At 37.4% G+C, this 13,872-nt stretch overlaps 1 protein-coding gene across 1 annotated transcript in view; it reads left to right on the top strand.

Moving 5' to 3' along the window:
* LOC103106414 (zinc finger protein 585A-like) overlaps nucleotides 1-13,872 on the top strand; it is an 83,505-nt gene that overhangs the window by 16,056 nt on the left and 53,577 nt on the right. The window contains exon 6 of the mRNA XM_056814468.1: nucleotides 3,589-3,681. Within this exon, the coding sequence (XP_056670446.1) occupies nucleotides 3,589-3,681 (93 nt within the window). The remainder of the gene's footprint in view (nucleotides 1-3,588; nucleotides 3,682-13,872) is intronic.

Raw genomic sequence — 13,872 nt, 5'->3', positions numbered from 1 at the left:
CATTGAGGAAGGGGAGAAAGGGCCCAGTGGTCAATAGAGAAAGAGCTGCCAAAGCTTAGCCTGGATGGTAGTTTTGTATTGAATGAACTTCAGAGGAGGAGAGATTAGCGAGTGATGGAGGCAGAGGGAGAGGTTTGAGGGGCACTTGGAAATGGGGAGGAAACCATCTCCACCTTGACCAGTTAGGGCCTGAGTGAAAGTGCAGCCAGGATTTCATTCACCTCTTTTACCTTTTTTTTAATTTATTTTTTGATTTGATTTATCTAAACTTGTCAGTGGTTGGTTCAGATTTCCCACTAGTATAGTTTTATTATCTATTTCCTCCTTCAATTCTCCTAGTTTCTCCATTAGAAATTTGGGTGCTATACCATTTGGTGCATACATGTTGATTAGTGATATTTCCTTGTTGTCTGTACTCCGTTTTATCAGGATGTATTTACCTTCCCTATCCCTTTTAATCAGGTCTATTTTTGCTTTGGCTTTGTCAGATATCATGATTTCAACTCCTGCCTTCTTTCTGTCAGTTGAGGCTGTGCATCTTAAAATTTCTCAGACTTGTGAATCTTAAAAATTCCCAGACTCTACCTTAGAACATTTGATTAGAACTATTCCCCATTTTAAAACAATGATGGGACTTTGGTCAGGAATGTAGGTGGGAACTCTAACATTACTCCACCCATACTTAGGCATAATTTAGGGGAAGATAAAGTTGTAAAACTCCTGATTGAACAATGAAAAGTCCCCAACCCATACTTAAAGTGAAGAACCCTTAAGCTAGGTTTATTTTTAGATATAATACAAAAGAGTGCTAAGTACCTTGCAGATCAAATTAATCAAGGCAATTTGCAAAGGACAAGATTAGTCTACTCAGGTGTGAATTACTCAAAAGTTTCAGTCTACTCAGGTATGAATTAAGAATGGTCATTCCTTTGGAAAACGTCTACTGTGATTGGTAGACATAGAGATTTAGGGGAGGTGACATAGGAGAAAATTTTTTTTAAAAGGAAGGAGTTAGAGGGCTCTGGAGTTGAGTTCAGTTAGGGTAGCTGAGTTGGAGCTGGAACTAGTTGGAGTAGCTGGGTCTCGCTGAACACTAGATTTTTGCTTGGAAGGATCTTGTGGTGAGTGATAAACGACTGACTAGTCTCTCTTAAGGCTTAGGCCTAGGCCATGTTAGCTTAGGCTGTTCATACTATAGCTTCTCTTATTCTCTCTACTTTTTCTTAATTCCTTTATTTGTATTAATTAAAATCTCCATAAAACCCAGCTGACTTGGGTATTTCATATTTTCGGAATTTTTCCCATGGCGACCACTTTTTTTTTTAATATAAAACCAAGAGATTAAAATTCATCTTTACAGTTTTGCCAATTCACAGCCTTGAAAACATGTTTTCACAGTCACAGTTTAAGAAAATGACTCTTTTGTCTGTAATAAGGGCCAATAGGTCTTACTCTAATCTTTAATTTTGACCTTGTGAGTATCTACCTGCCTCATGTGTGTTTCCTAAAGACAACATATGGTAGGGTTTTGTATTCTAATCCATTCTGCTATTTGTCTATGTTTTATGGGTGAGTTCATCCCATTCACGTTCAATGTTATGATTGTCATTTGTGAATTCCCCAACATTTTGGTATCCTCCCTTAATTCTGACCTTTCTTCTTTTGCTGTTACCTTTTAAACCAGTGCTTTACTTTAAATCAGTCCCCCTAGTCCCCTCCCTTGTTGTGCTTCCCTTTCTAGCCCCTCCCTTTTTGTTCCTTTCCCCTCCCCCTCTCCTTCCCTCCCTTTTTGTGTTCCCTCCCCCCTGCCCCCCTTAGTTTTCCCTTCTCCCTTACCCTGTTGAATAAGATAGAATTCAAGATACAAATGGATCTAGATGCTCTTCCCTCTCAGAGTTGATTTCACTGAGCATAAGGTTTATGTAATACCATTTAGCTCTCTTTTCCTCTCCTTCTATGAGAATTCTTCCCCTCCCCTTACCATATGTATCTTTCTGTGACAAAGATTGTTCTGTTTAATTTATTTCTATATCTTCAAGTATATCTTAATACCATCATTGATTCCCACTCCCTTTTTCTTTCTTTTTGATTTTCCCCCCTCCAAATCGTGTTAGTGCCCCAATCTTTCCCTATGAGTGCCTCTTCTGATTACTCTATTTATGCTTACAATTTTTGAAAGTTACACATACATTTCCCCAAAATATTAGTACATATAATTTGATCTAATTATGGCTCTTATAGAAGAGAGTTTGAATAAAAGGGGGGGGGGAAGCACTTTTCTCCTTTTCCCATTCTTTCACATTACCTTTTCATGTTTCTCTTGCTCTTTGGGTTTGGATGTCAATCTTTCCACTGAATTCTGGTCTTTTCTTTACAAATACTGGGAAATCTTCTATTTTGTCTAATGCCCATACTATCTCCAGGAATTGATGCAGAGTGAGAGGAGCAGAGCCAGGAGAACATTGTACACAGAGACTGATACACTGTGGTACAATTGAAAGTAAAGGACTTCTCCATTAGTCTCAATGCAATGTCCCTGAACAACCTGCAGGGATCAAGGAAAAAAAACACTACCCTCAAGCAGAGGACAAATGGTGGGTGTAAAAACACCAAGTAAAGGCAACAGCTTGACTACAGGGGTGGAGTGGATATGATGGGGGAAAGACTCTAACCGAACACCCTAATGCAAAAGGCAATAACATGGAAATGAGTGTGGATCGAGGACACATGTGACACCCAGAGGAATCAAGGATTGCCAATGGGAAGGGTGGTGGGAGGGGGGAGAGGAAAAGAAAAATGATCTTTATTTCTAATGAATAATGTTTGAAATGACCAAATAAAATAAGGTTTAAATATTTAAAAAAGAAGAAGAAGAAGAATGGGCAGCCAGGGCTTGACTGGGCACATTTGGTCTGAGAGGTTTTCTCTCTCATTTTGGTTGAAGCAGGAGGAATGCGTGTGGAGCCTGGGGCTCAGAGTGCTAAGGAGAAAGTAAAAGGAAAGAAAAGAAAAGAAAAGAAAAGATCTTTTTAAACTGGCTTTTGAAATGCACAGAAATCCAGAACCAGAAGGCATTGCTGACCAGCAGGATAGCCTTTAATGCTACATGTGGATTTATTGTTTGAGTTTGTATTTATTTTGTTTGGAATTTTTTAATTGTCAGGAAATGTGTATTGTCCTGATTATGACAGACCTTTGGATGACTAGCCTTTGTGTTCATGGACTTTTGACCAATCTTGTCTTGGATTACAACATAGTCCCTCTTCGTTTCCTTACCTGCCTGATTGTTTATTTCTTCTTGATTGATTATTTGTAGCCTGCAGACTGAGAGTTCTGGAACTTTGCATATGATGGCAGATTTTTGACATTCTGATTGATTTTACCAAATGTTTTTATCTTCCCCTTTTTCATTAAAATTTCTTTTTTTTTTTGATAAGGAATTACTATCTGATAGGGAGAAAGGGTTGGAATATTAAGAGAAACTGAGGTGTTCTGAGAACAGAAGAAATGCACAAAAATTTTATTTTAAAACTTTTGAATTCTCAGATAGCTCTTTGAACTCAGCTCTTTATTCTCTCCATGTTGCAGGGATTCCAGTTTCCAAACTAGATTTGTTCTTCCTGTTGAAGAGAGAAGATGTACAGAATGAAGAGGGAGAAGCTGGGACAGGTACTTGTATAGGTGAGTCGTTGAAAAGCAGCTGCTCCTTCAGCATTGAATTTTCTACCCCTCCTTGTAGTTTAATGATCTTGATGGGATCAGTCCTGGGTCTGGGCAATCAGTCAGTAGCATTGATTAAGCATTTCCTATGGTCTGATCCTGAGGATAAAAGGGAGGTGTGGATCCAAGTCCCCTCAATAATTTACTTTCCAAAAAGAGAATGGAAGAGGCAGGCCATGCTGTCAGGAACCTCAATATCTAGGGAAAAAAATAGAAATGGTTTGAGAAGTAGCAGCAGATCATGAACCACACTCTTAGGTAATCTTGGGAAAAGACAGTGTTTTGGAATGGAAATCCTTTTAGTTTATTAGGAAATAAGGGAATGGAAGCATGACGACATTAACAGATTAAATAAGAGTAGAATTAGGGAGTGAATAATCCAAATAAAATTAACAATGAAAAAACTAATAGCTGTCTTTTACTCAGCCTACTCTGTGTCAGGCATTTTCTAAATCTCATGTGATCCTTATATAAACCTGAGGAAGTTGGGGATATTATGATATTCATTTTACAGATGAAGAAGCAGAAGCTGACTTGTCCAGGGTCACAGTACTAGGCAGGTTCTGAGGTGGGATTAGAATTCAGGTGTTCCTGACCTTGCTTGGTGTTCTGTCCACTGAACCACTAGCTGTATTCTCATTTTTAAGTAGAAAACTGAGCGTGCTCATACATATATGATAGAGAAAACAGGAGGTGAATTGTTGAACTTCTTTTACTGAGGGATGGAAATTCATTCTTTGTTTTTAGCTCCCCAACCAATCAACAAAATGAATTGATTGTTAATATATTTAAAGGTACATTTTTCTATTGGCTCATTACAAGTAATGTATTGAATGATAAATTTATATGAAGGTTACTTGTGCATAATATTTTTCCTTTTTTAAAAGTGTTAAAAAATAAGCAGTTGGTGGCTCAGTGGATCAAGAGGCCGACCTTAGAGATAGGTGGTTCTGTGTTAATATCTGATGCTAGACCCCTCTTTGGTTTTCTTTTCTCTGGTTAGACTAAATCTTCTGAGTACTTCACACCTATTTGTTACCCTTGACTTTTTTAAGTTGCTTGACCTTTCAGGTACTAATTTAACCTTTACAAGTACTTAACACTGTTTTGTATTAGATCTAAAATAGACCTAGCTTAATGTTCTAGCTTTACTATAAGGTATGAGTTGGGGACTTTTATTGTTCAATCAGGAGTTTACAACTTTATCTTCCCCTCAGGGAAGTCTGTCTTCCCTGTCTGAATAGGGTGGAATAATTTTAAAAGTTCCCAATACATTCCTGATCAAGGATCTCCATTGTTATAATAGGGGAATAGCTTAACCAAATCTTCTAAAGTAGAGTCAAAATTAAATTGAGTAAATTAAATTGAGTAAATTTAAGATTCGTAAGATATTTGTTGAAACCTGGCCCAAGGAAGTCCAGTGTCTGAATTTGCCATACAGCTGCTTCCTCAATCCCCAAAACAAGTCCTCTGTCTTGTCCTAGATCCTTATCAATCCCACAGAGATTGTTGGTCTCCTTGACTTCTGCTTTGCACTGTACAGTAGCTCCTTAGTGATCCCTTCTTCTGGAATTAGATACAAATATTAAAGTCACATAATACTTCACACTCAATGGCAGGTTTTCATAGTCTAAGTTTTTTTGGGTATACATTAGTATCAGGGTTAATAGGTATTGCAAACTTATCTTTCAAAATCAAAAACATAAATACTGATTCCATATACTCAAGTAAAAAAAAATTTTTTTTAAATCAAATTTCCCATTGGAAATCTAGAGAAAAGTAAATTAAAAAACAACCAGAAACTCATCTTTTATTTTATAATATTTTATTTGATCATTTCCATGCATTATTCATTAAAGACAAAGATCATTTTCTTTTCCTCTCCCCTCACCCCCCATAGCCGACGCGTGATTCCACTGGGTATCACATGTGTTCTTGATTCGAACCCATTGCCATGTTGTTAATATTTTCATTAGAGTGTTCATTTATAGTCTCTCCTCTGTCATGGCCCCTCAACCGCTGTAGTCAGGCAGTTGCTTTTCCTCGGTGTTTCTACTCCCGCAGTTTTTCCTCTGCTTATGGATAGTGTTTTTTCTCCTAGATCCCTGCAGATTGTTCAGGGACATTACACCGCCACTAATGGAGAAGTCCATTATGTTCGATTATACCACAGTCTATTAGTCTCTGTGTACAATGTTCTCCTGGTTCTGCTCCTCTCGCTCTGCATCACTTCCTGGAGGTCGTTCCAGTCTCCATGGAATACCTCCATTTTGTTATTCCTTTTTGCACAATAGTATTCCATCACCAACATATACCACAATTTGTTCAGCCATTCCCCAATTGATGGGCATCCCCTCGTTTTCCAATTTTTGGCCACCACAAGGAGAGCAGCTATAAATATTTTTGTACATGTCTTTTTCTCCATTATCTCTTTGGGGTAAAGACCTAGCAGTGTTATGCCTGGATCAAAGGGTAGATATTCTTTTATCGCCCTTTGGTCATAGTTCCAAATTGCCCTCCCGAATGGATTGATCAGTTCACAACTCCACCAGCAATGAATTAATGTCCCTACTTTGCCACATCACTCCAGCATTCATTACTTTCCTTTGCTATCATGTTAGCCAATCTGCTAGGTGTGAAGTGATACCTCAGAGTTGTTTTGATTTGCATCTCTCTTATTATAAAATGAGATGTAGAACACTTCTTCATGTGCTTATTAATAGTTTTGATTTCTTTATCTGAAAACTGCCTATCTATGTCCCTTGCCCATTTATCAATTGGAGAATGGCTTGGTTTTTTGTACAATTGATTTAGCCCTTTATAAATTTGAGTAATTAAACCTTTGTCAGAGGTTTTTATGAAGATTTTTTCCCAATTTGTTGTTTCCCTTCTGATTTTAGTTACATTGGGTTTTTTTGTACAAAAGCCTTTTAATTTGATGTAGTCAAAATTATTTATTTTACATTTTGTGATTCCTTCTATGTCTTGTTTGGTGTTAAAGTGTTTCCCCTCCCAAAGGTCTGACATGTATACTGTTCTGTATTCGCCTAATTTTCTTATAGTTTCCTTCTTTATGTTCAAGTCATTCACCCATTTTGGATTTATCTTGGTGTAGGGTGTGAGGTGTTGATCAATTCCAAATCTCTCCAACACTGTCTTCTAATTTTCCCAGCAGTTTTTATCAAATAGTGGATTTTTGTCCCAAAAGCTGGGATCTTTGGGTTTATTGTATACAGTCTTGTTGAGGTTGCTTGCCCCCAGTCTATTCCACTGATCCTCCTTTCTGTCTCTTAGCCAGTACCAAATTGTTTTGATTACTGCTGTTTTGTAATATAGTTTGAGGTCTGGGACTGCAAGACCCCCCATTTGTGGTTTTTTTTTTCATTATTTCCCTGGATATCCTTGATTTTTTGTTATTCCAAATGAACTTTGTTATGGTTTTTTCTAAATCAGTAAAGAAATTTTTTTGGAGTTCAATGGGTATGGCATTAAATAGATAAATAAGTTTGGGTAGGATGTTCATTTTTATTATATTGGCTCGTCCTATACATGAGCAGTTAATGTTTTTCCATTTGCTCAAGTGTAGTTTTAGTTGTGTGGCAAGTGTTTTGTAGTTGTGTTCATATAGTTCCTGTGTTTGTCTCGGGAGATATATTCCTAGGTATTGTAAACCTCAAAATTTCTCAGAGTTATGAATGTTAGGGGTTTCCCCCATTTGGGAATCTTCTACTTAAAAAAGTTCCCTAGCAGATGGTGAGAACTCTATTTGAGTGTGGGGGCTCCTTGCCTTGGGAATATCCCTACTCCACCCTACTTAGGACTGCTTTAGGACAGAGAGCTCCTTGAGAACAATGAAAAGTACTTTGATCCATGCTTATGGAAGGGACAGGAAGTTCTTTGAGTCATGACTGTTTTAGAATTGATACAATGGGATACTAAGTACCTATAAAGGTGGGCAACTTGTAGAGTACTTAGACCTAAAAGGTGAAAACTTACTCAGGGGTTTTCTCTTAATGAAATTTGTCGACACAGCAGCATTTTTTCATAACTTACTAAAGAGATTAAAACTACTCAGCTGTGAATTCAAAATGGGCAGTCCTTTAGAAACATCTACAATGATTGGTAGATGTAAGGACTTAGGGGAGGTGACGTAGGAGATTTTGCCCTTAAAAATAAGAGCTCAGAGAAGAGCTGGATCTGTTTCTGAGGGAGCTCATTTTGAAAAGACTCATTCAGGGATCTTGATTTCTGACTCTCATCCTGAAGGAGAGTTCTTTGAGGAGCTCCTCTGAGGGGCTCTGTATCTCTGGGGTAGGAGCTCTGGAGGCTCTTTAGAGAGGCCCTTTGAAACAATCTCTGGCTGGAAGACTCTTTGAGGAAGGAAGCTGGCCTGGTGTTACTAGAATCCTTGTTTAGTCAGACCTTGTGGTGAGTGTTAAAAAACTGACTGATTTCTCTTTTAAGACTCAGGTCTAGGCCATATTGGCTTGAGGCCCTTCATACTTATTCCTTTCTTACTCTCCTTCTCTTTCTTTGATTACTCATTGTATTGTTAATTAAAATCTCTATAAAACCCAATTGACTTGGGTATTTGAATATTTGGGAATATTTCCCCGGTGACCACCTTATATTTGATTTTAAACCCAAGACACTGTAGTGAAACATATTTCTGCAGTCAAATTTACTCACCCTCTCTTATATCTATCACAATTTATATCTTCCACTATTTTAATCAGTACAGTTTAAGACCTCAACCATTTTAAATCTCACAGTATTTTATTTTGTCTAAGGTGATTTTGAATGGGATTTCTCTTTCTAGTTCTTGCTGCTGAGCTGTGTTGGAGATATATAGGAATGCTGATGATTTATGTGGGTTTATTTTGTATCCTGCAACTTTGCTAAAGTTGTTGATTATTTCAATTAGCTTTTTGGTTGAATCTCTAGGATTCTTTAAGTAGACCATCATGTCATCTGCAAAGAGTGATAATTTGGTCTCCTCCTTGCCTATTTTGATGCCTTCAATTCCTTTATCTTCTCTAATTGCTACTGCTAGTGTTTCTAGTACAATGTCAAATAGTAGAGGTGATAATGGGCATCCTTGTTTCACTCCTGATCTTTTTGGGAATGCATCTAGTTTATCCCCATTGCAGATGATATTAGCTCTTGGTTTTAGATATATACTGTTTATTATTTTTAGGAACGACCCTTCTATTCTTATGCTTTCCAGTGTTTTTCATAAGAATGGGTGTTGTATTGTATCAAAGGCTTTTTCTGCGTCTATTGAGATAATCCTGTGGTTCTTGTTGGTTTGCTTGTTGATGTGGTCAATTATGTGGATGGTTTTCCTAATATTGAACCAGCCCTGCATCCCTGGTATAAATCCTACTTGATCATGGTGGATGACCCTTCTGATCACTTGCTGGAGTCTTTTTGCTAGTATCCTATTTAAGATTTTTGCATCTATATTCATTAGGGAGATTGGTCTATAATTTTCTTTCTCTGTTTTTGACCTGCCTGGTTTTAGAATCAGTACCATGTTTTTGTCATAAAAGGAGTTTGGTAGAACTCCCTCTTTGCTTATTATGTCAAATAGTTTGTATAGTATTGGGATTAACTGTTCTCTGAATGTTTGATAGAATTCACAGGTGAATCCATCAGGCCCTGGGGATTTTTTCTTAGGAAGTTCTTTGATGGCTTGGTGGATGTCATTTTCTGATATGGGATTATTTAAGAATTCTATTTCTTCTTCTGTTAGTCTAGGCAGTTTGTATTTTTGTATATATTCATCCATATCACCTAGGTTGGTATATTTATTGCCATATAATTGGGCAAAGTAGTTTTTAATGATTGCCTTAATTTCCTCTTCATCGGAGGTGATGTCCCCCTTTTCATCTTTGACGCTGTTAATTTGCTTTTCTTCCTTCCTTTTTTAAATTAGATTGACCAGTACTTTTTCAATTTGTTTGTTTTTTCAAAGTACCAGCTTCTTGTCTTATTTATTAAATCAACAGTTCTATCACTTTCAATTTTATTAATTTCTCCCTTAATTTTTAGGATTTCTAGTTTGGTTTTCTGCTGGGGGGTTTTAATTTGGTCCCTTTTGAGTTTTTTTATTTGCATTTCCAAATGATTGATCTCTGCTCTCCCTAGTTTGTTAATATATGCACTCAGGGATATGAATTTACCTCTGATTACCGCTTTGGCTGTATCCCAAAAGGTTCGAAAGGATGTCTCGCCATTGTCATTTTCCTCGATGAAATTATTAATTGTTTCTATGATATCTTCTCTAAACGATTTTGGAGTATCATATTGTTTAATTTCCGATTTGGTTTTCCATGAACCATTACTGATCATTATTTTTATTGCCTTGTGGTCTGAAAAGGCTGCATTCATTATTTCTGCTTTTCTGCATTTGTGTGCCATGTTTCTGTGACCTAATGTATGGTCAATCTTTGTGAATGCGCCATGTGGTGCTGAGAAGAAGGTGTATTCCTTTTTACCCCTATTTATTTTTCTCCATATGTCTATTAATTCTAATTTTTCTAAGATTTCATTCACTTCTTTTACCTCTTTCTTATTTATTTTTTGATTTGATTTACCTAAATTTGATAATGGTTGGTTCAAGTCTCCCACTAATATGGTTTTACTGTGTATTTCTTCCTTCAATTCTCCTAGTTTCTCCATTAGAAATTTGGGTGCTATATTATTTGGTGCATACATGTTGATTAGTGATATTTCCTCATTATCTAAAGTCCCTTTTCACAAAATATAATTACCTTCCCTATCCCTTTTGATCAGGTCTATTTTTGCTTTGGCTTTATCAGATATCATGATTGCCACTCCTGCCTTCTTTCTGTCAGTTGAGGCCCAGAAGGTCTTACACCATCCTTTAATTCTGACCTTGTGGATGTCTACCCGCCTCATGTGTGTTTCTTGAAGACAACATATGGTAGGGTTTTGGATTCTAATCCATTCTGCTATTCGTCTCCGTTTTATGGGTGAGTTCATCCCATTCACTTTCAAAGATATGACTGTCACTTGTGGACTCCCTGGCATTTTGATATCCTTTCCTAATTCTAACCTTTCTTCTTCAGCTCTACCTTTTAGTCCAGTTATTTACTTTAAATCAGTCCCCCTTGTACTTCCCTTTTAGGCCAGTGATTTACTTTAAATCAGTCCCCCTTGTACTTCCCTTTCTACCCCACTCCCTTCTTATTCCCTCCCTTATTTTCCCCTGTAGTCTTTTTATAATCCCCCCCCCCTTCCCTCCCTTCTATTCCCCTATAGGGCGCAAATCTAATCTCTTCCCCCATGGATTGGATTGTTCTTCCCTCTTTGGGTCAGTTTCAAAGTACGTAAGAGTTGAGTATTTCCTATCTCCAACCTCTTTACCCTTCCAGTGTATCGATGTTCTCCCCCCTCCCGCCATGAGCTTCTTTGTGACATATATATTTACCCCCATTTGTTTCTTTTCCCATTTCTTTTAGTCATAACCTCTTTTCTTTTTTAGCTTTAGTCATGTGTATATGTATATATATACACATACCCATGTATATGTATTTTTGCATGCATATATTGATATACCTATTTATGTCTTGTCCTTTCATCCTATACAGTTTGTCACTGTTCCCTCTAAGTGTAGTTCTTCTAGTTGCTCAGGTGATAGCAACAGTTTTTAAGAGTTGCCAATGACCTCTTTTCTTATAGGAATACATATCATTTAAACTTATTGAGTCTCTTAAAAATTTTTGTTGTTGTTGTTGTTGTTGTTTTTTCCCCTTTTTTAAAATTACCTTTTGATGATTCTCTTGAGTTCTGTGGTTGGACTTCAAATTTTCTGTTCAGGTCTGGTATTTTATTTATGAATGCTTGGAACTCTTCTGTTGTGTTAAATGACCATACTTTCCCCTATAAGAATATAGTCAGTTTTGATGGGTATTTTATTCTTGGCTGTAGACCTAGTTCTCTTGCTTTCCCGAATATCGTATTCCATGCCTTTCGGTCCTTCAGTGTGGCTGCAGACAGATCCTGTGTTATCCTCACCATGTTTCCATGGTATCTAAATGGCTTCTTCTTGGCAGCTTGTAATATCTGTTCTTTCATCTGATTGTTTTTGAATTTGGCTATAACATTTCTTGGTGTTGTCAGTTGGGGATTAAATACAGGGGGTGATCTGTGGATTCTTTCAATCTCTACTTTCCCCCCTTGTTCTAGGATTTCGGGACAGTTTTCCTGGATAATTTCCTCTAGTATTATGTCCAGGCTTTTTCTTTTGTAGTGGTTTTCTGGTAGACCAATTATTCTTAAATTGTCTCTTCTTCAACGATTTTCTAAATTGTCTGTTTTGTGAATGAGATGCTTCACATTTTCCCCAATTTTTTCATTCTTTTTGTTTTGTTTTATAGTGTCCTGCTGCCTTGTGAGGTCACTTGATTCTAGTTGTTTTACTCTGGTTCTTTTCCCAATTTTCTTCAGACTCTCTTAGTTGTGTTTTGAGTTCTTCCACAGCCTGTATCCAATTCGCTGAGATTTATGGTTTATCGTTTGCTGATCTCTCCCCCTCTCTTCCATTTGCTGAGTAGTAGATATCTATTTTAGTTTTTCTTCTTTGTTGTTGTTTGCTCAAATTCACCCCTTCTTTACTCCCCGTATTTGTCTGTGCTCTTGTTCCTCTCGTTTTCTTTGTTTTTTGGGGACTTCTATCAGTCTTCCCTCTTGGATCTTTAACAGATGATATCTTGGTGTAGTCTCTAGGGGAGGGTTGTTGGGGGTTTGTGCTTCCCTGTCCTCTGAAGGCTTTTGATTGGCTTAAAGTCCAGCAGTCAATGAGGATGGGTAGGTAGCCTGGGCTTCCCTGCATTCTGGAGACTTTTGATGGGATTAGATTCAGCTGGTTCTTTCAGAAAACTCTGCTTTCTAAGGGGGAGGGGTCATGGCCTCTCTGGGCTCTGAGGGCACCTGATTGGATTAGGTTCAGTTTCTTTGTACTGAATGAGCCCTAAAGCAAAAAAACCTCCCCCTCCACAATCTGTGTTGAATGTCTCTTGTCACACATTAGTCAAAGGTAGGGAAATGATCAGTCAGAGGTAATGGTGGTTCTAGATATCTAAAAAAAAAACTTCTGAAGACCTATTTAAATCAACTGTTATTTTCAGTTCTTTAAATTCGTCCGAGGTTACTGATATAGGTTGTAACCTTTTTGATGGAGTCCATCCATCATCATCTATGTAAGAGTTAACAGAACAAAAAGGAGCAAAATGCTCTTTTAGTAATATGTGACCTTCCTATGGTGCAGGCTGTGGTCACGTCTCGTTTCTTGAACTGGAATTGTTTCCCATGACAAAACAGAGTTTTGATGGATCCAGTGGCAGACCCAGCGTCCATCGGAACCCATGGCTTTGCCATGGAAAAGAGTTTTTCCAACTTGTCTATGGACTTTTATAATGGCATTGACCCTTGTCCAATCATAGGAAGAAGATACAAATAAGGACAATGTAAGAACACATAGCTATTAATTAAAACATATTAAGTGAAAGTAACATTAGATTAATATGTAAACTTAAGAGCAAAATTAAAGCTAAAGAAAAAGCAGCAAATGCACTATATGTGATAGGATGTCACTCAGTGTCAGTAGAGAGTACCCGTTTTACATGCAAGGAATGTATCCAAGAGACCTTTCCTATGATTTAGGTAGCTGTTGCAGTGGTTAATAGTACTTTATTTATACCTTGTCTTCTGGGTGTAGAGCTGTATTTAAGATTGCATTACAGATTTCTTCACTGTGGAGAGGAGAACAGTGAGGTCTGAACAGGCTTCAAATTCACCTCCAGGCTTATTGAGGTCCCTTCCCCTCCCAAGTATCATCATACATCTTGGTTCCTTTGGCCATACCTCTGGCCATCACTTTGGTCATTCTGACCATTTCTCTGTGGTGCTCCACAATAATTACAGATTCCTTGAGATGTATTATGAACTGAGTTATAATTTATCCATTATAATCACTGGACCTATTGGAACATATATTATTATTATTATTTCTCCACCTTCTGTTTCTCATTCTACAACTCATAGCTACATGAGCTTGTTTCCCACAAAAAGAATATGGCATTGGTTGCTTCATGGATTCTTTTATGACCTCTGTCTGTCTTTCAT

The sequence above is a fragment of the Monodelphis domestica genome, chromosome 2 (genome assembly GCF_027887165.1).
Source record: "Monodelphis domestica isolate mMonDom1 chromosome 2, mMonDom1.pri, whole genome shotgun sequence".
Classification (NCBI taxonomy): domain Eukaryota; kingdom Metazoa; phylum Chordata; class Mammalia; order Didelphimorphia; family Didelphidae; genus Monodelphis; species Monodelphis domestica.
The sequence above is the reverse complement of the archived record's forward strand: the minus strand, read 5'-3'. Positions and strand labels throughout refer to the sequence as shown.